Source organism: Scleropages formosus, chromosome 2 (genome assembly GCF_900964775.1).
Source record: "Scleropages formosus chromosome 2, fSclFor1.1, whole genome shotgun sequence".
Lineage (NCBI taxonomy): Eukaryota > Metazoa > Chordata > Actinopteri > Osteoglossiformes > Osteoglossidae > Scleropages > Scleropages formosus.
In genome coordinates this window covers 31,695,946-31,723,288 of record NC_041807.1, presented here as the reverse complement: position 1 = coordinate 31,723,288, position 27,343 = coordinate 31,695,946, and the positions used below count along the sequence as shown (strand labels likewise).

The 27,343-nt window shown below is 42.6% G+C and overlaps 2 protein-coding genes across 4 annotated transcripts; both read left to right on the top strand.

The window, feature by feature from the left end:
- The first annotated feature begins 8,115 nt into the window (after window positions 1-8,115).
- Window positions 8,116-16,300, top strand: LOC108925594 (phosphatidylinositol 4,5-bisphosphate 3-kinase catalytic subunit gamma isoform). The gene is made up of 11 exons (XM_018737647.2): window positions 8,116-8,218; window positions 9,290-11,307; window positions 11,701-11,766; window positions 12,106-12,331; window positions 12,771-12,865; window positions 12,964-13,110; window positions 13,316-13,406; window positions 13,789-13,919; window positions 14,445-14,556; window positions 14,912-15,069; window positions 15,315-16,300. Exons 2-11 carry the CDS (start codon window positions 9,301-9,303, stop codon window positions 15,570-15,572), a joined length of 3,291 nt encoding a protein of 1,096 aa, XP_018593163.1. The 5' UTR covers window positions 8,116-8,218; window positions 9,290-9,300; the 3' UTR covers window positions 15,573-16,300.
- A 1,442-nt stretch (window positions 16,301-17,742) lies between these two features.
- LOC108925603 (uncharacterized) lies at window positions 17,743-26,796 on the top strand. 3 transcript variants are annotated; one of them, XM_018737661.2, is made up of 5 exons: window positions 23,382-24,017; window positions 24,283-24,449; window positions 24,717-24,814; window positions 25,463-25,548; window positions 25,873-26,796. In XM_018737661.2, exons 2-5 carry the CDS (start codon window positions 24,337-24,339, stop codon window positions 26,140-26,142), a joined length of 567 nt encoding a protein of 188 aa, XP_018593177.1. In that variant the 5' UTR covers window positions 23,382-24,017; window positions 24,283-24,336; the 3' UTR covers window positions 26,143-26,796. The 3 variants fall into 3 exon arrangements, with proteins under 3 accessions (XP_018593178.1, XP_018593177.1, XP_018593176.1); XM_018737662.2 differs by lacking the exons at window positions 23,382-24,017; window positions 24,283-24,449 and adding an exon at window positions 17,743-17,903; XM_018737660.2 differs by lacking the exon at window positions 23,382-24,017 and having other exon boundaries at window positions 24,031-24,449.
- Window positions 26,797-27,343: the final 547 nt, after the last annotated feature.

Below are 27,343 nucleotides of genomic sequence, written 5' to 3'. Positions count from 1 at the left end.
CCCAAGCGGGGTCGCGGCGAACCGGAGCCTAACCCGGCAGCACAGGGAGGGGACACACCCAGGACGGGACGCCAGCCCGTCGCAAGGCACCCCAAGCAGGACTCGAACTCCAGACCCCCCAGAGAGCAGGACCTGGTGGTCAAACCCGCTGCGCCGCTGTGCCCCCGCGCCCCCCGGCCGTTAAGAGACAGCTGACACATTTTATTAGTGAGGGCGTAACTGGTGTGTGAGTGACAGAGAGTGCGTTTCACTGGTGTACAGTATGGATGAGTGTATCTAGCAGTGTAGTCACCTTGGTGATAAGGTGTGTGGGCTGATAACACATAGTTCATTGGTAGTTGCTAGGGAAAAGAGTCTGCTAAATAAATGAATGTAAAATGTAATTATATTATGAAAAACTGCCGAAAGGAGTAAGGAAATAGTAATTATCGACGATTGTTAAACACCAGCAGATTTAATCACCCACACTGGTTCCGGTACAATTCAATTGGAAGGCGCTAAAAAGTTGGACCTATGCACTAGATACTTGAATAAAAAAAAAAGTCCGAGTTTATTTATTTGTTGACTCGTAACGCGCGACTGTGAACGTGACGCGGCGCGCGACTTTCCCTTCGCTCTCAGTCTCACCTCGAGTCACAGCCGAAAGATGGAAGGAGCTGAACGCAGCCAGTGGAGAGGAGGGTCCAGCGCGCAGGGTGTGTCTCCGGTGGGAACCAACACAGCCGCAAAATCCCACGTCAGAAATCACGGTGGAAACGCCGGTGGGTGTGGACTGCAGGACTGACTATAAGGGCAACCTTGTCTTGTGGGATGGATGCTGGGACCTGTGGACCTCTGGACCTCACTCTACAGGTGCGCAACTCGATGGTTTGGAGATGCTGCTCCTTTTGCACGGAAAACTCTCCTCCTGCTAAAGGGTCCTTTCCTTCTCCATAGGGACCAGACCTAAGTACAGAACAGGTCCTCTGTCGTCTTTCTGTCCTCGCAGTGACGAGCATGGATTTCTCTGTGCGCCTCAACAGCAGCGGTTGGTGCTCTTTGTTTGTGACTGAACTGAACGAGAACGGAACAGAATTGGATAAGAACCTTCATGTCTCCCGCTGCATGTTTTGGTCCATGTTCTCATCAGAAGCAGTGGTATGTATTCTGGGTGTCATATTCCTGGCACTCTGCCTCCTGTCATCCATTGTGAACGGCTGCACGCTGCTTGGGCTCGGCCGCTCGCACGACCTGTCCTGGGAGCCACGCTTCGCCATACTGAAGAGTCTGATCATCAGCGACATGCTCTTCACTCTCACACAGGGTCTTACTGTGCTGCATTGCCTACTGCACCGTCGCACCCTTGCCTTTGGCACATGGTGCTTGGCCCAGTACTTTGTAGGCACCATCTGCATCTTCTGTGCTCTTCTTACCATAACTATGATGGCTGTGGAGAGGTACCTATACGTGTGCCATGCCATCCACTACCTCAGCATTGTGACAGTGCGCCGCAGGCAGCTGGCCGTGGGGGTCGTGTGGCTGCTGTCGGTGTCAATAGCCAGCACAAATATGCTTCTTCTGCTATGTCTGGGCCATAGTAAGTTTGGCACCGCCACAGCTGGCCTACTCTGTGAGCCTGACACCATTGAACGTCACATGGGCTTCCCCAGAGCTGCTGCCGTGTTTCGCAAGACCACAGGCGTTGGCCTTACTCTGCTGTGCATCCTCATCTATTCCTTCTCATACCGGCGCATGTACCAGGAGGCACGCAATGCAGTGGAGCCCTTCCATCACGCCAACACTCGGGCACACCGTACCGTGCTCTTTTACGGTAGCATGTTCATCCTGCAGCTAGTGCCCTGCTTGGCTAAGATTGTCTCTGATGTGTTTTGGGAGTTTAAGGGAACAGAGGCTATGATGGCACCTCTGCCCTCGCCCTCGCCTTTTTCTCCTTATGAAGTGCTACCTTCACATTCTTTAGGTGCCCTCCACATTTCCCTGCTGGTCCTGCTGTTTGTGCCCCCATGCATTAACCCACTTATTTATGGGATCCGAAACCTGGAAGTGCGGCAAAGCCTGCTCCGTCTGTGCCGGTACCGTCACCTCAGGCAGCTCTTTCCTATAGGAAAAGAAGAAACACTCTCCTAGCCTGGTTGGAGCAAATTGCAGCAGGAGGATACAGGGATGATGGCTTTGGCTGGATTCATCATCTATTCCCAGATTAACTCACCATTCATTCTGGAGAGACATCATAACACAGAAGCACAGGGTTAGTGTGCACTGGTCCTGTATAAAGTCACCCTGTGCTACTTTCTCTCTAAGTGGGTCAAGAGAAGCAAAAATTTCAGTAGATGAGTGTAGGAACAATGGTACTGTCTCAGGCAGCGTCTTGTATTGGGAATGCAAATTTTTTTAAATTCAGTTCTGTATGTGTGTGTATATGTACGCAAAAATGTGTTGCAGTCATGCATTTACATAGCTTGAGTCCTTTCTGAAACAGCCATTTATTGACTGTTCATTGTAGTTTTTGAACGGATGCTTTTGATCAAAGGAGAGGATGGAAATCATGCATCTGAAATCACACACCGATGGAAATCGGCTTCCAGGTAAGTTGCTTACAGAACTCTTAATGCTTATTTTTTGTACATGGTAAGTTTGTGGGGTCAAAGCTTGGTTTGACTTGTCTCCTAACAAATACAAGTGGCAAGTGGGGGCAGCAATGGGTAAAGCTATTATTATGTCATGTATTGTAACACAGTACTGTATGCATTGTGATTTTTAAGAGATGATCTGCAGCATTTCTCTTTTCTGTTAAAAACAGCAGAAAGTGGCAATTTACTTCATATCAAAGTTGGTTTCTGATGGATTGCTGCGAGTGGGTTCCATTAAGCTGTTATTTAATTGTTTTCTGTAATTTTTAAACCATGGAACTCCTACCTCTTACTTGAGAACCCACTATTATTTTACTAATATCTGCATTTACATTTACATTTATTCATTTAGCAGATGCTTTTCTCCAAAGCCACGTACATCTGAGCAAAAATACAATTTGCACATTGCATTAAGAGAAAGAGAAATAGCTGCAGACATGTGATTCTTAAGTAAACCTAGTTTGTTAGTTTCCCCTTGATGCACCGATGTTCATCACTCATGTAGGTGAATAAAATGCAGGATAAATGAATCCTGATAACCTTCCTACAATTTTTAAAAAAAAAATATCTGCAATATTATTTCCATCTGTTTCTCAGAGTTATTTTATAGCAGTTAGTTCTGCAGTATTTCTGAGTGCAAAACTGGAATTTGTGTCCATACCTGGCTCACTTGGCAATGGCTTGCAAAGTAAATTGGAGGACCCACTGAAATTAAAATTTGGGAACAGCATGGTAATTTTTTTTGGTATCACCAAGAAGTTAAAGCTGCCTCCTTAACTCAGTTACACTGTACAAACACTGACACACCTAATATAAACACTTCATCCTTCAGGGTGGCGTATTTTGTCGGATACAGGCAGTCCCCGAGTTACGAATGTCCAAACTTACGTACAACCCGTACTTACGAACCACCCCCTTACTGACCAGAAGTTGATTTTTTTTGTCACCCTTAAGTAACAATGAAATGAAACCTTCATAATTAAGCCTATTATGAAAATTTGAGTTACTGTATACACACACACATTTCCTGAACCGCTTGTCCCATTCGGGGTCATAGGATGCCAGAGCCTACCTGGTAACACAGGGCGTAAGGCCGGAGGGGGAGGGGACACACCCAGGACGGGACGCCAGTCCATCGCAAGGCACCCCAAGCGGGACTTGAACCCCAGACCCCCCAGAGAGCAGGACTGTGGTCCAACCCACTGCGCCAACGCACCCCATTACTGTATATAGAATGGTTTATAAAAACAAACGGGCGCTACTTTGCCTAGCGCATCAAAACATTGTGCGTCTACAGCGGTTCGTCGGCTCGTGGGCGGGAGGCGTGAGCCTGAGGTAGAACAGAGATTTCATTCTTTTCCTGTTAAGTGTCTCGTGTGTTACTCTGTATTCGGCTTTAATTTTTTTTATTGTTACCCTTGTGACCATGTCACCAAAGCGTAAATGTGATGCAAGTGATGGTGATGCATCCAAGAAAAAGGAAACGATCACGACTGAAGCCAAAAAGTAAATAATAAAGCAAAAGGTGAAACACCAAGGAACAATCGAAAGTTTCTTTAATGTTTTGCACACGCACACACACTGTGTTGCTCTCTCTCTCCCTCTCTCTCAGAGAACCCTCGGCTATAAAAAACATTTCTTCCCAGTTGCCAAATCTCACATTCCCCTACCCTCCCCGTGTTCCAGTCTCCTCTGTGTCCTACTGTGTCATCACAGTATTAACATTTATTGTTTCTTTCTAGTCGGGGGCGTGGTGGCGCAGTGGGTTGGCCCACAGTCCTGCTCTCCGGTGGGTCTGGGGTTTGAGTCCCACTTGGGGTGCCTTGTGAGGGACTGGCGTCCCGTCCTGGGTGTGTCCCCCTCCCCCTTCGGCCTTACGCCCTGTGTTGCCGGGTAGGCTCCGGTTCCCCGTGACCCTGTATGGGACAAGCGGTTCTGAAAATGTGTGTGTGTGTGTGTGTGTGTGTGTGTGTGTGTTTCTTTCTATGTCTCCCTCTATTATAAATACTGTAGTTACATTTATAATAATAATAATAAGAAGAAGAAGAAAAAAATTACATTTATTCATTTAGCTTTTCTCCAAAGCGACATACATCTCATTATATTATTATCATTGCATCATTGTATTATTATTATTATTATTACTGTATTGTTATATTAAAGATGTTTCAGTGTATCCAGAGTGTTTCTTTAATATTTTTTATGCATAGAAAGGTACATGATATACCATATATTAAGTCCAAAATTTGACAAATTGACATTAGATACCCACCATACCTAACTTTTCCGACTTGCATCAAAATCCAACTTGAAGACAGACTGAGGACACGGAACTCGTTCGTAATTTTGGGACTGCCTGTATTGTTACTCATCAGCACATTTTAATATGTCCTTAACTTTATATCTTACACATAAGAAAATACACATTTGTCATCAATATCACTGTTTTCATTACCCTGTAACAGCAACTGAAGTCGATATTTACCTTACATATTTATAACAATACTTTATTTTGAAAAGGTCATTGGAATCTATAATGAAAACATTTTGGTGACTCAGTTTCAACGCAAACAACTGTGAAGATTGAAGTGGTTTGAAAGCTTTGAGACATTTCAGTATCCGGCAAATCAAGTGCAGTGATGTTTTTTAAAGCATCTTCATGATTTAGGCACATTTTTGTTTGAATCTTTTGAAGCAATGTAAGTTACACAATGAAATGGAAATTGTGTTTATTATTTGTCTGATGCTATTCCGATAGTGTGCGTATAAACATTCTACAACACAAATTATTGAAAGTGTGAATTTGAATTAAACTTTTCAAAAGTTGTATTTCGATGTTACATAAACACACACACACATTTTCTTGGTAAATGGAGCTATATATTTTTAATTTAAAGTTCAGTTTGTAAAAAATGAAAAGCAGATGCTGGGTAGTTAATCTGAATAATTTTTTGTGACTGCTATAACATGCAGTGTTTATCAAAATAAAAAAAAAAAATATTGTTGACAAAAATAGATGGAATGACTATAATGTCAGTGACAATCAGGATTTAAAATGCCATAGTCACAACGTAAAGGTGTTTGTATGTGTAATGTCAAGGTTTCCCAGGCAGTGTTAGACAAACTGGTAACTTTTTAGAAAGTCAAGGATGTTCATTGCTTTGTCACTATTTATGAAAACTGAAATGTTTCTGAACACCATAGACAATTTTCACAAAATAAAAAAAAATAACAAAAGTGGCAAAATCCAACCATCATCAGTAAATCTGAGTTTGATTCTCTCAGCATTTTGAAGGAAATGAATATGAATGGACAATATACGGTATTTGCATGTGTGATAACTAAGTGCATGTATTTGTTTATCTTTGAAGTTCTGTGAATAAAACAGTCCGGTCTGTTCTTTGGCTGTTTCATTTCAAAGCCAGTTTAACATGAGGTTGCATTTTTTTGAAACTGTTAACATAACCAGAGAAGTCGTCTGCTACCATTCCTGTCTTTCATGAATAAATTCTTGTGTTTAAAAACTACTGCCAAGTTTAAGATTTTCTTCGGTGCCAGAGGTTAACATATCCTTGGTGTAGTGTCTTATGGTTCAGTGACTTCAAAATGTGACACTAAGTATTGTTACAGAATCAAGTTACATACATAACATTTGTTCATTTAGCATGAGGCTTTTCTCCAAAACAACTTTCAGCTACTTACAGTTCTTGACCCACTTAGATAGCAAGGTAACTCTACTCAAAGTCACTGGATTAATTTAGGGTACATACATTGCTCAAGGGTATTTGAGCTAGAGGTGAGATTCAAACCTACAGATAGAAAGGTAGCAGCTCTAACCACTACACTACCCACTATCTCTGTCTTCAAACTTCAATTTCACTTTCAATTTCAATAAATGTTTACATATTGAACCAATGCCGTCTAGTATACATTGGCAACGAGTTGGGTACTGCACTGATTTCAAAGATCTTTTAATTTCTTTCAGTTACATTTATTGCACTTTGACATAGAATGAACATCCTACATCTATAGCTCTTCACCCAACATTTTATCTTAGACCCCGTTTTCCTACTTTCATGTTAGATTTTCCCTCTGAGTATCTACGGAGACCATAGTGCAAACATATTTTTCAGGAAATCCATCACAGGAACCTGGATCAGTCAGGTTTAGTTATTTTCATATACTGTAACTTTGCAGAACCAGCTGTCATATTCAGCGACCTGGAACACAGCCATTTTTGCATTTTTATGCCATCAAATTCATGGTTTTCGAAGGACTGCATAACCTCTGGCTTTACACAAACAAATTGTAAATATATACAAAGAATTATATAAAAGATTTTTTTTTCATAGAACACATATAGCATGACTTCATATCTCTAATAAACTCAAGACAAAAACAAACCCTTCTGCTAAAGCAACTTGCAGATAGAAACGACACACTAGACAAGGAGCCTGCTTCATCTCCGGGGTCCTAAGACTTCAAGGTTGTGAAATGTAAATGTACATCAGTCACACTGACAGGTCATTACTTGGCATTGTTGCTTGCAAGTCTGCTTTCAGAGTGCTCTCTCTAAGCACAAAACCAACAAATATTCACTAATTAAATCAGAGAGAAAGTGTTTGCGCTAAACAAGTACTGACAAGAAGACAGGGATGCTCACAAACCAACACACTGTCTGAAGCCGTTTGTCCCGAGCAAGGTTGTGGCAAACAGGAGCAAGGCTGGAAGGGAAGGGGACACACCCAGGGCAGGATGCCAGTCCATCACAAGGCACCTCAAGCAGGACTTGAACCCCAGACCCCCCGGAGAGCAGGACCCAGTCCAACCCACTGCGCCACCACACCCCCATTCTGGCACAGGTAATGAGGACCAACCTCTTCCTTTCTTATCAGGTTCATAACCCCAGTATCTCACTGTACTATATGGTTTGAACTGGCCTTGTGGGAACAACACCTTGAAGGTATGTCTTAATTACATTGCATTCCTTCTGTATTACTTGCTCCAAGGCTGTTCAGAAAAAGAAAATGTGGCTGCATCTGTGATCTATCCAAATTTTTTATCTAAATGTGAAGTACGTTAAAATACAACATAGTGCAGCTCTGTCACCATTTTTAAAAGAAATAATAGAACAGCTTTCTACTTTACAGCTGCCATACAGCAGTCCTGAAGTTGCATCAGTGGGTAGATTGTTCAGCTTCTAATAAGTGGTCATCTAGTGCTCAACAGTGTAACTTCACAAATAATTGATTCACTTCTTGTAAATTTTAAAAGGCTTTATGACAGAAAAGGGTGCAATCGTAAACATAAATCTTTTATCGGTCTTCAAAAGAGGAAGTGGTTTGGGGAATTGTGTGTTTCTCTCTCTCTCTCTCTCTCTCTCTCTCTCTCTGGTAACAAAGAAAGGAATGGGGAAGTGCAAATGCAAAAAAAAAAAAAAATTTCTGTAAGTCCTTGCCCATTCCAGTGGACTGCACAAGGAAACAGGTATTGGCACAGGTATACCATACAGGTATACTGTGCCATTGGCTCAAGATAAACTGCAGTTTTGGACAAAATATCTCATAGAAACGGACATCTGTTTGATGGTAAGGCTAATTAAGTTACTGCTTAGTATGGTCACAGTATATTGTTTGGTTTTGGTTGTGGCTGTTAGGTAATGTAAAACTTCGAAAAGTGACAGTCTTACAGTTTCTTTAACACATAGTTTTCCATATGACCAAGGTGCAACTGTGTGCATTTCTGTCTTTTATTTACTCTTAGGTTATTTGTGATGGGATAGAAATCCATCTTGTTAACTTGTTAATGTTTCCATTTACAGCAGTATAGTTAAATTTAGTTTCTTAAATACTTGTAGTAGAAGTACTAAGGTGTACATGGTAAGTATGTTTTCTTTTCATTAGTAAAATTCTTTTTTCATGTGAAACTGGGTGTTAAAAGTGTTTTTATGAGAAGAAACAAAGGCTACAGAATACAAGGTTACCTTCTCTTTACAATGTATTAAGCCAGTTTTTGTTGAGCACTTAAAACATAGGACGTAAGACATTCTCCGGTGTGCTCTTACAGTAAATACAGATTTCAGCTGATATTCATTGTAAACTGTTCAAATATCCAGCAGGGCGTTACACATAGTGACTTAGTTAATGGTGCAGTTTTTTAAAGAAGCCAGGCTTGTTGAGTAAGTAATGATCTCCAGTTTCCAGAGTTTTTGCAACTGTGTTTACCAAACAAGTAGTCTGTGTCATTTAATTTTTATGTCAGGATAACAGCTTAAAGCAGCTCAACCATTACACAGCCCTGTCTTATAAAATAATGTTGTTTTGAATAAAAGCTATTTGTGAATTTTGACCACAATCTGTTAGCTCACATAGATAAATATTTTGTTATAATTATATATTATATTGCTATAATTTTGTTGTATTGCACAGCAGTACAATGACAATAAAGTCTTCAGTTCAATTCAGTTCAGTTAAAGGCAAGCAACCAAAGCCAGTGGAAATAATGAAAAGCATCCCTTGACGTGAGTGGGAGATGCTGGCACAACAGCAGACTAATGGAGCGTTAATTAACTTCAGTACAGTTTTAAGGTGTAATAAAATTTGCAAGAGTTCCTCCTGCTCATGAAACTTGTTTTAAAATTCCAACAATCCTCCTTTCAGCAGGAGCAGAAATGTATAAGAAGCAGACCTTCAAGCAGTCCGAAGACAAATGTGAGTCTGTCTTCAGTACATTACCCCGCAGATCACTTAGTCAGGTTGACAACACCTTAGTGTTCATCTGTGAACTTCGACATGGGAAAATACAGAGGCTAAGAAACAGCAATATTGAAGTTCGGGTGCAGCTGCCGAGCCGCTGCAACGTACATCAGCTCCGTCTGAGCATATGCATCCAGGTCCAGATGCTGAGCTCCCTCCCAGACCCCTTCAGCTTACTGGACCCCGAGCAGTACCAGCTTTTGTACAAAAAGTGGGAGGACTGGTATGAGATTTACGATGACCACCAAGTTCTGAATACACTGGGAGTCCAGTGGTTCTTGGATGCCCGGGGCTCAAAAACAACAAGAATTCTGATGCAGCCTCTTCCTGAAGTTACAGAAGAAGCATGGACTGCCCAGCAGCTGCTGACGTACCTCACTGGATACAACCTCATTTCTGTAGCATCCAACCGGCTGAGTGAACTCAACTTTGCTCGCAGGAAGTTTGCCTCTCCCCGTAGAGAGGAGATTCGCAGGCGTGACACTAGAACCTATGCCTTAGAACCTTGGGTTACTTCAGCACCCCTCATGAAAGATCAGAAGGTGTTGCTCAGTTATGAAATGCTGGTGATTCTCTATTATGAGGACAAGAACTTTAAGGTGAAAGTCGATGTTAGTGCTTTTCCCAGGTGTCTCATTGAGATCTTCCTCCAGAGGATGTCTGAAATTGATAATACTTTAAAAAATGCTCCTGAGGAACTGACACTGAAAGTGTGTGGGAGGGAAGAGTTCCTTGATGGAAATCATCCTCTTTCAGATTTCCTTTGGGTGCGACACTGCTTGAAGACAATGCAGGAGCTCCACCTATCTGTGATCCATATATCATCACTACTGGAGGACACTGTGAGACCAGAGGATTGGCCTCTGGTGGACAGTTTCACTGGGATACCCGGCTTACATGAAGACTTCTCACTCTCAAACAAGGAGGTAGAGGATATCACAATGATCTCACTGAGGGACTGTGACAGACCTTTGAGGGTGAAGTTGTTAGGTTTGGATATCCCACAGCTCCCCAGCAAAGCCCCACAGACTATTTATGTTGAAAGTTGCATCCTGTATGGGAGCAAGGTTGTATCCTCTGTTTGCTCAACTCAGAAGACCTTCACAGATGAAGTACTGTGGAATGAGTGGCTTGAGTTTGATGTGCTCCTTAAAAATTTACCTTATGGTGCCAAGCTCAACTTCACTGTTAATACCACTGCTTCTGATGGCAGTGCGGCTAAGGAATCCAAGTCTTTGGCTTCAGAAGGCAAAACACCTGATTACCAAAAAGGTAATGGGAAGGTGTTGTTCTTTGTAAATTTTCTGCTTATTGACCACAGGTCTGTCCTAAGCCAAGGACTGCATACCCTGTACATGTGGCCTTTCCCTGAACAAGAGGAAGAAGTCTTCACCTATGAAGCTGACAAGCTGTCCTCAGCCACCAACCCTGAACAGAATTGCTCTATGGCTATCACCTTCCTGTTGGACAGGTACAGCTTCCCTGTTGTCCTCCCACGTGGCTACGACTCTTCTGGTGTGTGTCTGTCACCAAGGGTCTCAGATGCTCACAGTACAGAGTTAGCTTTCTGTGGGTCTCATTCGAACAAGGCATCGCCTGCATCCGGTGGTGGTGTTACCTCGGCAGTGCCTCCCAGGGATGTGTCAGACAAAGCTTCCCTCAAGAGGTTTAAGGAAGAAAGTACCCACTATGGCTCCAACCTACCTCAGTTTCTCCGCACGGTCAACTGGCTGAATCCCAGCACGGTCCATGATATTCACTGGCTGCTTAGTCACTGGAACCCTGAAGACTTGGAGGTTCCTATAGCCCTTGAGCTTCTTAGTGTGGACTTTGCTGATGAGCTGGTCAGGAAGTTTGCAGTACAGAAGCTCGAAAGTCTTTCGAATGAAGAAGTGCTGAGGTACCTGCTGCAGCTGGTGCAGGTGAGAGAGGCAATCTAAATTGCTGCATTGCTAATGCAAACCTGCACGCATTGTAAATAAACTGTTAGAAAAATTTGATCCATCCTGATTGTAAGTGTGCACATGAATATAATGACTAACACCTTGAATTATTAAAAAAATCTATTCAGTTTTTTCTATATTTCTTCAAACTGTGCATAATTGAGATTCATTTGTATTTGTTGCAGTAGTAAATTTTTAAGTCACTCAGATGTCATGTGCTTGTAATTTTAAAACGCAGAATTACTATACACATTGTATTTCCTGTGAGATGTACATCGCTTTGGAGATAAATGTCTGCTAAATGAGTAAATGTAAACGTAAATGTAAATGTAACTGTACTATACATATTTTTGTTTTCTTTTTCCCTTCAAGACTTTAAAAGTTGAGCCATATCATGACAGTTATCTGGCAAGGTTCCTGATCCAGAGAGCCCTTAGAGTGAGTAGGCCACCACACTTATCAATACATAAAACACTTCAATGCTTATTTCTGAGAAAAAAAGGTAAACATGTTATGACAGTGGATTTCACCCGGGCACAGACCTACTTTGTATTTGTTCCATCTCTGCACAGCATCATCTGATTTAACTAAATAGTTCCTTTGTTGAGAAAAGAAACAGTGACACATTTTTGAATTCATATGATTTTACTGAGTGGTATGTGTCTGTGGAGATGGCTGATGACACCATGGTAGTAGAGGAATAAAGTGTGATTGTCAGACCTGCAAATATGTATATGAATAAAGCATTACTTTTCTTGCTGTAACTTTTTTGTACAGAGTAAGAGGATTGGCCACTACTTTTTCTGGTACCTGCGTAGCGAGGTGTCTGGCTGCCTATACTTCCGGCAGCGCTTCGTAGTGGTTCTGGAAGCCTACCTCCTGGGCTGCGGACAGGCTATGTTGACAGGCTTCTTGCACCAGGTCCAGCTGGTCGAGTGTCTGCACAAGGTGGCCATCGACATTAAGAAGCTTTTCCCCGATAAGACTGACCTCACAGCAAATGGTACGGTGCCAGTTCTCCATGTAAAAAAGGCTCACTGAGAATGGATGCGCAATACCATGATGAGTATGTGATAATTTACATTTATTTGTTCATCTGACAATTTTCTTCCAAGGCAACATAGAATGCTAAGCTACTTACAACTATTCACCCAATTCTACTTTTACTAGAGCAATTTTAAGGTAAGTACCTTGCTCAAGGGTACTACAGCAGCAGTTGAGAGCTGAATCAGTAACCTTTAGATTCAAAGGACGTTAAAACCACTATGCGGTCAGCTGTCCTGTGCTGGTAGTGATGCTGATATGCTGAGAGGCATTTGTCACAGGGAGACAACTGGCAGCAGTCAATGGAAAACTCATTAAAAAAAACATTTATTCCTGACATATTTGCCTTACAAATACATATTTTTGCTGTCATTTTTGTTGTTTCTGTTTCACGTCAGCTGCTCAACAGCTACAGGACATGTTGAGGGCCTGCAGTCTTCCATCACAGTTCCAGGTTCCTTTTGACCCACGTGTGAAAGCAGGGCCAATAATGGTAGGTCAAAGTGTGTGTCAGTGAACTTGCATGAAGTGAGTTTCTTCTTTAAATACTTGACAAATGTTGCCTTGATGCTATTTGCGCTCCACTCCAAGCTGGACAAATGCAAAGTGATGGCATCCAAAAAGAAGCCACTGTGGTTGGAATTCTCATGTCCAGAGTCACAGGGACCACCTATTGCCCCTGTGGGCATCATTTTCAAACACGGAGATGACCTGCGTCAGGACATGCTGGTCATTCAGGTAAGCAAGGGTCTTCAAGACTGTTGTATAGTGTTGTCCTCACTGTACCTATACATACAACTGAATAAAAAAATATAAAAAAGTGAGAATTCTTAAACAGTCCAAGCCGGTTCTGCTGAAACAAATGTGAAAGGGTTCAACCTACCTTGTGATAAAGCACTGAAAGTCATTTACATTATGTCTCTGCATGTTTCGAACTCTGTAGACCCTGGTATTTATGGATTCAGTTTGGCAAAGTCAATCACTGGACTTAAATTTGGTGCCCTATGGCTGCATCTCCACTGGACATAACATAGGTAAATTAACACAATTCGGTTTACCTTCTCTACCTCTTCATATTTAAACGGAGTATGTAGAAAAGACAAAATGAAATGAGTTAATGAGAACTTAATTTATCCCTACTATTTAATAGAACTGCAGAATTCAAAATACTGAATGGTCATGAATTCAAGCAGAGTTACTAGTAAAAACTCTAGGTTTTTGTAAGATTTAGTTCTACATACAATGGGAGAATAGTGTTACTACCTGCAGTAGAATCTCAGACTTGTCAGTGACAGCTGTATAATAGGAAGCAGTACAGCCTATTACTGTAGATTGACCGCACATCTGCAGCTGTTAATTTTGACAGATGGACATTTTCTTTTGTGAATCAAGTCACGGTGCCTATTTGTGCCACAGGCATGATAGAGATTGTAAGGGACGCAGTCACGATTGCTGCCGTGCAGAGGAGCAGAGGTGGCAACACGGGAGCCTTCAAAAATGATGCCTTATTTGAGTGGCTCAAGGGGAGGAGCTTGGTACAGGAAATAGTATGTATGACATACATGGCGTATGTGTGGTGTCGTCAGCTTCTGTCTTTCTCTTTTATCTCATCGCCTCTGAAATTCGGACCATAGAAAAGCAAAAAAATTCCACCGTTCAAAAAGTAAAAAAAAAACTTCCCACGAGAGAGAATACTTTGATGTATCTGCACGATTACTGAAGCACAGCTTGCTTGTTTTACACCATTGTGGAGAGTTATGCATTTGACATTATTGCACTTATCATGGCAGATACAGCTCAGGAAATGTCAAGATCCAAATAAATTCTATTTTCAGATGAGTTTCCAAAATTAGGGTATATGGGTTTTGGGTCCTTTTTGAGTGTAACTACAAGTGTCTTTTCGAGTGAATTTACTCTTCCACTACATAAAATGATGTTCTTGTTAGACATATGCATTAAATCATATCTGGATTCCCCTTTCGCAAGATCCCTCAGAGCACTTCTGTTTTTCATGGTTTTGTCCCACACTGTAACACTGACCTCCTCCTTTCTGTTCAACCTTGGTGTCACAGCACTTCCAGGCCATGGAGAGATTTGTTACTTCATGCGCAGGTTACTGCGTGGCCACCTATGTGCTGGGGATAGGAGACCGTCACAATGACAACATCATGATCACAGATCAAGGTAAGGGGACAGCAAGATCCTTAGAGCACAGTGCGGGTAACTCCCTAGGTGGACTCTTATTGCTAGATCTGACAGCACAATGTGCTCACTCTTAAAACCAAAACAAGTACTGCAGTGGTTATAAATGTGGCAAATACCCCATACTGCTCTGGACAAAGATGCAAGCTTGTCAAAATACTACTACGGCTACTGCTGTAGCTTCTCTGTACGTGGTACAACAAACCTTTACCAAGGATCTTTTTCTCTTCTTCTAAAGACTAAACACATTTTCACTTTCCCTGTAAAAGGATATTTAACTTGTAAGCAAAACTTGTAAGGATAGTGTAATGAGGCACAATGCCATGTGTTCTGCAAGGCAATCTTTTCCACATCGACTTTGGCCACATCCTGGGCAACACAAAGCGCTTCCTGGGCATGAACAGGGAGAGGGTCCCGTTTGTCCTGACACCGGACTTCCTGTACGTCATGGGAAGGTTGAACAAGAGGTCCAGTCTTTACTTCCAGAGGTTCAAGGTGAGGACACATAGATTTTTGGGGATGGATAATTGAAATTTGTTCTCTTTAGTTTTCATTTTATTTTTTCAATATGGTTGTATGTTAAATTTGAGATATAACACGTATCTTGCATCTATGAGCCTCTACTGTTTTCCTTAGGTGGATATTTCACATTTCATTGGTTTTGAACAGAATAAAATTGTGCACTCTGATCTGTCCCCTGTCTCTACTGACATTTCAATATGCAACCCCACCCCTTTAAGAACACCTGTATCCAGGCCTACCTGGCTCTTCGCAACCACACCCGACTCCTGGTTACTCTCTTCTCCCTCATGATGCTCACCGGCATCCCAGAGCTCAGCTGCACGCAGGACATGCGGTACTTGCGGGAAGCCCTCCAGCAGGATCAAACAGAAGAAGAGGCCTTTAACCACTTCCTGCAGCAGATCGATATTTGTGAGCAGCTGGGCTGGACCGTGCAAGCAAACTGGTGGATCCACATGGTGGCCGGGATCAAGTAGGCCCAGAGCAGTCCTTGGACCAGTCCCCTTGGAAAATCCATTTTGTGACTTCATTGTTTTACATGACACGTTTATTATAACCGAGTTATAATTTTATCAGTATATTTTTACAACGCAGATTTAAAGCCTTCCTCAAGGGTACAAAAGCAAGCAAAGTGGTAGCTGGGAATTGAACTGGCAGCCTGCTAACCCATACCACTGCCATCTCCTGGCATGTGCATCGACCTGAATACATTCATTGCTATAATGCAAATCTTTCAGGTCAAGGCTGAGCACATTGGAACTGACTCAGAGGCTGGGTTTTATTTTCTACAACTGGAATCAAATAGCGTAAGTCCTCTTGAGAAATATTCTTGCTTAATTCTCCTTTGATTGTTAAATGTTAGTTAAGAAACATAATGTGAAATACAATACAGCCCCTGTTCAGTGGCAACAAGCCATTGTTTAAGAGGCCCCAGTACTTCCCTGTGCTGTGCGGAACAGGAGTGCTGCACCTTAACTTCCCCACAGCGTGCTGCCATGTACAGTGGTGAGGCTCTTGTGATCACACTTGAGGGGTCTACTGGAGACACCTTTAACTCACACTCTCCAGGTGAGGAGGGTTTCTACAGGTGCCCTGTTGCCTACAGAGGCACTGTACTTCCAGCTACCATCCAGTGGTTGTATTGGGAACTGCACAGCTCCTATATTTCCTACCTCTTATCACCTCTCAGTAGGGCTGGACCTCAGCAGGAGCAAATGAGACATTCTCATGCTAACATATCATTTATTAAAAAGATTTATTTGGAATTAAACATGTCTACAAATTTGCCATTTTTGGAGGAAGGGAAGAAAACAACATGATATTCATGTCATATTTTCAGGATGCCTACGCTCTCCATAAAAATTACACATGCTGCAAACTGTGTGGTGGCAGCCTTCCCATTTAGATGAGGTCCCCTAGGGTAATTAGAATAATAACTACAATTATTCATAATTATGGGGGCGCGGTGGCGCAGTGGGTTGGACCAGGTCCTGTTCTCCAGTGGGTCTGGGGTTCAAGTCCCGCTTGGGGTGCCTTGCGACGGACTGGCGTCCTGTCCTGGGTGTGTCCCCTCCCCCTCCGGCCTTACGCCCTGTGTTGCCGGGTAGGCTCCGGTTCCCTGTGACCCTGTGTGGGACAAGCGGTTTTGAAAATGTGTGTGTATGTGATCCATAATTCAGTGAAAACTAGTCAAGTAATACCATTGAAATACAATTACACTTTAACTGTGCTGGTTTATGATTACATCTCTCAGATATGTCTTCAATGATTAGATGAATGGATGGCTAATCCCATAATTTCTCACTCAGTCATACCATTCTCATACCAGAATAGAGAATTTAAACCTCAGCACATGTCTTTTGCAAATAAATAAAATACAGCATCAATATTATGGAGGTGTCAGAATTTGCTTAATCATGGGAAAGGTTTTGGAATTGGACCTCCTGGGCAGCACACTGCAGCGCACCGCAGCGCACCACGGAGGGAACGCCTGTGGGTCTCTGAGATGGAAAGGAATTGTCCCCATGGCGACAGTCCTTAGCGCTTGTCACTTCCTCCTAGAAAGAAGAGAAACTGAAACTGGATTCAGTCAGACAGAACATGGTGTCATGGTCCTTTTTCTCCCCTTTTCTCATTTGATAATTCTATTTAACCCTAAAGAAACAGTTACATCTAGACGGAGGTTAAGAAGACGTGCTGTCAGATGGACCTGATGTTTCCGCGCGTACATTTGTGCTTTTTGTTTATGCTTTGTGTGCATGCCCACTGGCAAGAGAAAGTGTAGAAAGAAAACTGGGGAAGGGGGGGGGGGACTGGTTGTATGGAGGAGAAATATGGACTCAATAGGTGGAGTTCCTATAAATGTGGCTCAGGCATTTGGAGGTGGTGGGTTGAGGGTACAGGGCGGGGACAGTTACACTGGGAGGGAAGGGAAGGGAAGCAAAGGGAAGGGAGGGGTGCAGCGGGGGTGGATGGGGGGGCACAGTCTCACAGCTAGCCCTGTCTGAGAACCTGCCAGACAGCCAGGCTGCCACATGGTCTGAATTTGCACGGACTTGCCTCTCCCTCTTACGGACTGCCTTTCTCGCGTTCTCTTCCTACCTCGCGGACACACACGCTCCTCTCACATTCTGTCATTGTGTCCTCGGCCTAGCTGCCACGTGGTCGTAGCGGACCAGGACTGACCCCTCAGTTTTTTACTCTCACTCTTCCTCTTTCTCCTTCACTGTCCACATCTCATTGTCGATTTCTGCGACTGTGTATCACACTAGACGAAGTGCTGGAATGGCCATCTCACAGGTTCACAGGTAGGTCTACACCATCTGACCGCCTCTATGAGGTTAAGGCATACTAATGCATCACAGCGGAATGCTATTGCTTGGGCAGATGTTTTTGTCATTCGAATGATGCACGTGGTGTCTTTGAGTAACCGGAGGAGATTGCTTAAACCTAGGATTTAACACAACTACTTAATATTTGCCTATAAATATCTTTGCTTAGATGTTTCGACAAGAAAGGCACATTTTCAGAACGTTTGATGAACACAGGGAGCTGGGAAAGGGAGAGAGCTGCTTTGCTTTTGGTGTTATTGTATGCGATCTTCTTACACTGTGGAGCAGGGTGAGGTTCTGTTCACTCATCATCAGGATGATTCCGCTACCAAGTCTTGTCCAGATTTCTTTCAGAGTAAGTGGTCCTATCTTGGCCTGCATTGCGATTTGCTTCTGTTTCCAAACACGCACCAATTAAGGTGCAGGAGGGGAACTAAACCTTTGACTCACAATGTCCAGATCACAGTGCTCTTTGAAAAGTCCACTTCTCAGAACCTTGTCCAGCAGATCCTGAGGAGGTCAGTGGTGCACCATGTTGGGGAGAACACTGACCCTAATGTGCATCCATACTCCATGAGCGTACTTGTGCAGGCATAGGGGGATCACATTCAAATGGAAAGCAGCCCAGCAGTTCTGTAAGGCTGCAGGTAATGTCTTGTATTTTTATTTAACGGTAATGCTAAATAAATAAATGTAAGTGTAATTTCTCTCTTTATATGCTACCACTGTGTGAAGAGTCATTTCTTTTATTGTATAATTAAGAAATTAGAAATTACATTCTAATTAATTCTTGGGTTCTAAGTAATAACTATGCTTTATAGAGGACTTTATGGTAAATTTGGTACTGAAAGATAGTATAGCTTATAAGAGTACTACATTTACATCTATTTATTTAGCTGTCGTTTTTCTCCAAAATGACTTACAATGTTAAGGTCACAGTTATTACATGCTTACAATTATTGACCCATTTATACAGCTGGGTTATTTTACTGGAGCAATTTAGGTTAAGTACCTTACTCAAGGGGACTACAGCCAGAGGTGGGGATTGAACCTACAACCTTTGGGTCTAAAGGCAGTAGCCTTTAGTAAAGTACTAACAGCTGCATTTGTAATCCTAATATTAAAAATACTTATATAAACTCGTTAAATGCGTGGGTGGTTCATGTGCTGTTTTCAGTCCTCTATTCATTAAAATGGCTTGTTAAAATATGATCTTGAAAATGTCAGTTAGTGGCATTACAAATTCATTTTCCATTTCTTTCTTTCTTTCTTTCTTTCTTTCTTTCTTTCTTTCTTCAGAATTTTGTGCAGGTTCATAAGCTGCTGTATAAATGAAAAACACATATTTTTTTCTGACCAGTGCAGTGTATTAATTCAATTCAATTTATTTTTATAAAGCACTCTTCTCATACAGTGACACGGAGCGCTGAACAAAGGATCAGAGGCACAATACAAATAAAAGATTAGCTATGCAACCTCTATTATAGCCTTGTGATAACAGTGCAATCTATAACAAATTTTATTGTGGTTCTTCTTTCTAATAGGCATGCAACATTTATGATATTTTTCTAGAAAGGCCCGGGGATCCTCTGAGACAGCTTACTTGCCAACCCCACCCCACTCAGAGCAAGCAGAGCACACCATTTACCACTGCCAACAGAAGCAGTTTTCCTTCTCACTGATCCTAGTGATTCTATCTCTCCATGAGCCCTACTGGCTTCTGATTTTATTGGGGTATTAGTGAATTAAATAACATTTATTCTCATACGTTGCACACTATTCTTAAAGTGCAACAAATGAACACACGTGTGTGTTATTATGGTACAGAAATGGACAGACCTCTGAATGTCATTCTGAGTAACAAGAGAACCCCCGAACTCACAAACAGCGTGTAAAACAAGGCCCGTATCCAAGGTCTACAATATAGCTCAGTCTCTGTGATCAGATGCCTTGTACGGTTCAGCTTTTACAGGTTGGTACTACTCCTAAATATTAACTGTGTCTCAGCAAATCTGTTCCAACAAATTAGTGAAATAGCTGAGAGTTCCCCCTCCTTCACTATGAGGAGCCATTGGTTTTAGTGCATGTGTGTGTGGGTGTGTCTGAGAGTCTCACCATGCCTGTGTGCTAGTGTGTGTTTGCGGGGGAGCCTGGGCAAGTCTGCAATCTAGGTCAGTGGTGCTGATGGAAGAGGGAGGCTTTGGAGAAGCATGTGGGCACAGGGAGGCAGTGGGCGTGGCTGTCATCCTTTGTGATGACTGCACTCCCTCGTGCCCTGCTTGCAGAGGAGTCTGTTCAGGCATGTCAGGTACTGCATGGTTGTCTGACATGGGCATGCAGGGTACTGTGGCATGTAAGTGGGCACACGTATGGAGAAAATCCACTTGATCTGCATGGATATGTCCTCTGACATCCATGCTTGGTCTCCATTCTGTAGGAACCACAGGAACACAGCAGTCTGAGCACATGCATCTCAAACAAAACAGGTCAATAATTCAGTCCTTGGACTGTATCTCATCTCCTGGCCTGACCTCTGCTCAACCACACGTATACATATCCTGTATACAAAAGAAAGAAGAAAGTCATTTTGACTCGGGCTTACATGAAACTATCTTGTACATACTAGTGTGTGTGAGTTTGACAGTATGCCTGCTTGTATTTTTTGGTGGGTGTTTTTGTATGTCATTGTATACGAGCAGTATCTGAGCCGTTGTCATAGCTGTTATTCTGACTGTCCATGATTCTAGAGGAATTGTGGAGGGGAATTCATGTCTATGTTGCCAAGTCAACATGACCGTGTCATAACTGTTGGAGGGTTTATGCGTGTCTTGGGAGATCTGGAGGAATTGTGGGATGGCGCCTATGTTGCCATGTCTGTGTGACCGTGTCGTAGCTGTTGGCAGGAATGTTAGTGTGTTTGGAAAAAAATGCCCACCCAGTCCCCCCTCTTCATTGTCCCTCCTTGCCCCATGGATCCGGCCACCATGCTGTCAGCCAGTGGTCCCCTTTCAGCAGCAGCCACCCGTGGCTAAGCTGTTATGACATGCTGTAGCGTCCTTAGACTCCCCACAGCATATGAGGGTGAGGGGGAAGGGGGAATGAAGACCCCGCAGAGAGCAAATGCTGGGGGAGTGCAGACCCCTTGATGAGCAGGAAAACGATAACTGCCATGAATGTAATGTGACTTACACTGACAGCCATATTGGAACAGTGCTCTGCTGTAAAAGATATTCAGTTGCTCTTCTTAAGCAATGTATGGACTGTCAGTACGGTGCATACAAATCTATATATGCAAAGAAGATAAAGCTTGTTTGCAATGAAATGCGAGCTGGTGTCAAAATAACCGTTTGAATGGGGAAAATGCGGCTACCTACGGTAATCATCACCTGCTAAAAACTTACAGCGCGGACAAAATTAAAATAGAAGAGACTGCAAAAATGACCAGAAAGAAAATATATTGCAAATAAATGATAAAGCACATTAAAATAATGAAGTGTATTGATTCATTAAATGTGGTTGGTCAAATGTAGTTTTGTAGTTTTCCACTACATACAGATACGCTAATGAAGGTTCCTCTCCAAAACACATCCGCCCCAAAAAGTACAAGGTATTTTGGTAAGATTTCCTGTGCTCTCCCATCTTCGCTTAACATTACATAAACCTAGGGGATTCTGAGCACCCAGGCCATTTACTTAATTATACTTAGTTGAGAGCGTCTTCTGTTTTCTTGACTCCAGTAAAAATGACCAAGCTGTAAATATGGGTAAATGATTGTAGGTAGCATGGTAAATTGTTTGGGAACAAGCATCAGAAAATGAATAAATGTAAACGGGGTGGTTTGATTCTGCAGTCAGGAGTAAGTCTGCCACCATGTGAGTTGACTGTGGCCATACCCAGACAACTTACCACAACCTACTTTGATCCATAAAACAAATGACCATGAATATCCTGAGATAGCCTTCCTGTATCATCTCCATAAAGTACTCAATAAAAATAAATTTAATAAAAGTCCACAGATAACTTTGTCTCACAGGCCTCACTGACTAAATGACTATCTTTGGTAAGTATGACGAAACTGACAAGCTCGCAAGAACCACTAAAGCTCTACTGTATGTTATTGTGCAAAAAAAAAAAGTTTGCATGCGTGGGGGGGGGGGACAGGTTTCTATGTCAACTGAAAATAAGGAGAGCTTCAGCAGTCTTTGTGACTGTGTATTGTGTGAGTGAAGCCAATTTTGCAGCACATATTTCAGATTATTCCATAATTAAACCTGACACTGCACTAAAAATAAAACACATCCTTCAACATCTCCTGTTTCATGTGTTTATAAGGTACGGACTGACGTTTGCCTGCATGGCTACCTTTAAAATGTGAGATGTACAGGTACTATGACATTACTGAAAAATCATAAAGAATATTCCAGATAACATTAAAGGGTATGCAAAGTTTACTTTGTGCCAACTAACTAGCTGGATAGAATCTAAGGCAGATTTTCAAATGCAGACTATTTGCTACTCATTAAAGTGTTGTTAGAAATTAATTTTTACACATAATGGTAATAATCTAAGTTGTTTGGGCTGCTGGTTGGTACTGAATGGGGGAGATGGTCTGAACATACCTCGTTTTTTGCGGAATGGGAATCCAGAGCTTGGGACCCTTGGCCTTTCTCAGCACGACCGATTTCCTCTGGTGTTCAGAGTCAGATGGAGTTTTCTAGCACCATTTGAAATCGGTTGTGTTGAAGGACATAACAGCCTTCCAAGCTTCCTTCACACGAACGACACAACATCTCTTCCCCGCAGCACTGAAATGAGAGCTTGATTCTTTCTGTGCTACTGTGAATACAGCCTTTTAAGCTACAAGTTGCTGGTTCAGATCCACAAGGGACTCTACCTATTTTTTCTTAGGAAAGCATTTAAGCAGTGAAATAACCATGTGTGTAAAATAGTATAAATGTAACCAGTGTTGGATAAAAGCCTTGGCTGGAGTGAAAAACTGATAGTAAAACAGTCTTCAGTTCCAGATTGGCACTGGTTTGACCTTTGCATACTTTTTAATCTCCAGTAGGAAAACAACCATAACATGAGACCAAATTTCAGATTTTAAAAACTTCATTTTCATTTAATCATGTAACTTGTCATCAGGAAATGAAAATAAAGTATTCAGGTGGTGCAATAATGCAGGGTGCCATTATATCAATATTAGGGCAGATGGCTATGAATTTGTGAGAAAAATGGTAACCTTTGCTAATGGATATGCTCATTTGCATATTATATTAAAAAAATGGTAGGAGGTTATCAGGATTCATCTATCCTGCGTTTAATGCACCTACTCGAGCGATGAACATCGGTGCATCAAGTGGAAGGTGACAAACTAGGTTTACTTAAGAGTCACATGTCTGCAGCCGTGTCTCTTTCTCTTAATGTAATGCACAAATTGTATTTTCTCTGAGACGTACGTCACTTTGGACAAAAGCGTCTGCTAAATGAATAAATGTAAATGTAAATGTAATAGGAAACATTTACGATTATTGCATAATTACTTGTCTATTGTCAAAAATGTGACAGAGCAACTCAGAGTAATATACATAAACCAAATAAGGTTAGTTTTGCCTACCAACAATATTATAACGAGTGAAAGATTGATGTGTCTTCATTGTCTAAGCTTTGTGACTAGCTTTGTTTCCATTCTCGGGCTGGTTTCTCTGTTCCTCAGTATTTTATGACTATTGTGCGGTTCATTTCTGCTTATTTGTGCTCACTTCGGCAACACAAGGATGGGTCTGAACCTGCACTGTACGCCGGTCAATCATTTAACGTGACACTGGGGAAAGTACCGTGCATACAACTACTTCACAGCTCAGAGGGCCTCGCAGGCACCTTGTACAGGTCCCATGATGAAGCTCATCTACGTGCCCGTTGACGCACCAAGTCATCAGCTGCCAAGCAACCTGCTCGTTGCACCGAGACCCATCCAACCACCCCAGGAGCGTGATGCGTGAATCAAGGTGCCTGGGAAAGCGAGATCCGTAGCAGTCAGTCTCTAACAGCCTCTGCCAGGACGTGGCTCTGCTGCTGGTGTAACAAGAGGTACTGTAAGAAGGATGGGGTTCAATGGGAGGTTTGCTCTGGAGTAGTCCCATGGAACTAAGAGGATGGGTGGTTTTAATTAAAATGTCATCCCAATTGTTTTTTAATCTTTATAGTCTTCAAGAGGCATGCCAGTGCCACTGTTATTGCAGTGCTAAGCAATGTTGGCCATTATACCTAATGCAGGTCCAAACTGGTACTATTGGCCGATGGATGGAAATTTTTGATTTCAAGAATGCTGACAATGCACCTTCGATCTGTTCAGTCTGGACCGGCCCGGCCCGAAACATCGTTAGCGGTGCCCAGCCAAGCGGAGACGATGAGCAGGCAGGAGAAGCAAGCAGTGGATCTCAAAGGATATGAGCACACGCCATTGGGCCAGCAGCCTGCAGAGCATGGCTTAGAATCCACTGTCCACCAGCACCTGCATAGGTAGCACCCCTCCCGGCCAACACCTGAGCGAGCGTGGCAAAGGGCAACACTTGAACTTCTTGGATGTTTCCAGGTGATCGGCCCTCCAGAAAGGATTCCAGGGAAGAGTTGCTCCAGGAATAGGAAAAAAACTGAGCATGTCTTCTTTAAAGGGTGTGGTAGTGACAGTCGCTGCAGATGTCTGTGAAATGTTAGGAGTGGGAGGAGTCTGACTGTCACCCAGCTCAGAGACATGCGCTGTGTGTGTTTGTGTGTTCCTCTGCGCAGACTGTTTGGCCCAGAGACAGCAGAGTACTTCCTGAACCCAGCCCTTGTGAAAACACGTGCGTCACCATGGCTCCTGCAATGGATGGCTCAGGTGGGAGGTACGCGGCTCTCTTCTGCCCCTGTCGTACATGCGCTCGCCTGCACCAGTAGCGTATATCGTATGCAGTAGGTAGGAGAAGTGAAACAAAAACCCAATTTTCTCCGCAAAGCCCTTTGGATTTATTTATTGGGACATAGCATGAACGAATCCGATTACGATTCCTAAACAAAGTTCAGTTTACTTTTAAACCTATCCAGGTATGTGTACGGGTCTGACAAAAAAGCTGGAATAAAACAAATAGATACGAAAAGTCTTACCTTGAAACTGAGTAAGATTTTTTCAGTGCGCTATGCCGACAGTACATACACACACACACACACACACATTTTCTGAACCGCTTGTCCCATATGGGGTTGCGGGGAACCGGAGCCTACCCGGTAACACAGGGCGTAAGGCCGGAGGAGGAGGGGACATACCCAGAACAGGACGCCAGTCCGCCGCAAGGCACCCCAAGCAGGACTCGAACCCCAGACCCACTAGAGAGCAGGACCCGGTCCAATCCACTGCGCCACTGCACCACCATGCCCCCTAGTATGCTGACAGTAGATTCTCCAAAACAAGTCTTCTGCTGTAACTTTCTGATGCAGTCAGAACCACTTTATTCCAGTTCGTCTCACGATCAAGATGAACTGTGCCATCTTCTCAGAACAGGTTAGCGGACAGGTGTTGTGGAACACACTGAGAAGGAACTCCAACGCCCGGCTACTGAAAATGGAAACTGGTTGTCCGAAGGTGAGCCGCATGGTCCCGGAAAACAGACATGCAGGCAGTGAGTTTACTGAGGCCAAATGTTATGCAGCGCTTCTAGCAATAACCAGTAGGTTCATAAGTTGTATGTGTAGTATGACCCACCTGTGAGCGTCACCTTTCACCAGCAGTACTCCAGCGATTTGACTCTTAAGAACCCGTATCAGATCAGCAAAAAAGCTCCCTCTTATGCATCTGTGATTTGTTTCACACAATGAAATAAAATGTAAGACTGGTCTAGTTATATGGTAGTGGTGTATTATTAGAGGCGCATCTCAGAAGGTCCTAAGTTACAGCCACCCCCAACAGGTGGCGCGCGAGGCTGAGAACATCGCAGGAGTCGATGCCCATAAGCATGAGCGGAGTCACCTGCACCATCTGTCTCGGGTCAGATGCATGTTTCAGACCGCACAACTCAACCAGGCCAAGACCACCCGGCTGCTTGCCGAAAACCCCCTGCCGCAGCTCTCGGACCGCTGGGAATGGGGGGGTCCTCATGGGTACCTCCCACAGATGAGGGACATGCAAGAAACATCTGCCAGGGATGTACAAAGATTCAAACATGGGAAACTCACATAGCTGCAGTTTATTCAGGAATCACGGATAGAGTCATATGTGACTATATAAAAAAGTAGCTTTTATGCTTATAAGGTGCTTTGCAACAAAATTTTAGCTCAATGGACAAAAGTAAATTTTTTAACACTGGTGATCGCAAGCAGTTTTGCTAAAAAAGAGAAAAACATCAAGAAGTTTTGGTACTTCATCTTGTTTTTACTGAACTTGTAAATGTGCACCATTATAGGCCCCAAGTGTCTAAGTGATACTCACAATGCATTGTACTTTTTCAGTGATAAACACTAATTAACAACTGCTGAAGGGCTACAAGTCGCAGATATATGAATCAGTGTACATGCAGAAAAAAATGCGTGTAGATGTTAATTGCTGCAAAAAGGAAGCCTTATGTCATATTCTCCACCAAAAATCTATAGCATACTTTAACGAACATAACCATTTACGGACACAATGTGTTAACCATTGCTTGCTGTTTCAGTTTTAACTGACAAAGTCATTGCTTTAAAATTTATATTAACTGTAACTTCCATGAATCAAATTATATTAAATTATTATATAATTTATTTTACCTCCATTTATTGGGGATTTTTGTGAATGACAGTAATGCTTTTTAATTCCTTGAAAAATACTGGCAATCACGATCCAAAAGAGGGCAGTGTCCGGTCACATGATACTTACCACAGTAAGTACACTCAATAACTTAAATTTACACTTTCATTAGTTCTACATGGTTCTATTTCTAATCTTTTTCAGTACTGAGTACTCGGTTGATTTTAAAATGTAACCAAAAATGTGTTGTGCATGTGATTTTAAACTTTTAAACTATTTTTTCATCATAAATGGGAATACCATACTTATCCAGTTTTAAGTAAGAATCAAGAAAACGCTTCTACGGTTTGTGGAAGAATCTGACTGCACTGATTTTAATAAAACTTTGCAATGTGGCGATCCTACGGAAATGTTGCTTTTTTTTTTTCCTTTCAGACAGCAGGTGTCATAGTTAGAGCTGTTACCTTCAACTTGAAGCAGGTTTGAATCTCACCTCCTGCTGTACTACAGCTGATCAGTGCATGTGCTCTGTTTTGATAAAAATTACCCCCCTGTATTAGTGGGTAAATAATTCTAAGCAGCTTAAAACTGTAAATTACTTTGGAGTAAAGCGTCAGTTGAATGAGCAGAAGAACTGAACAAAGTCTAGATCAGAGTG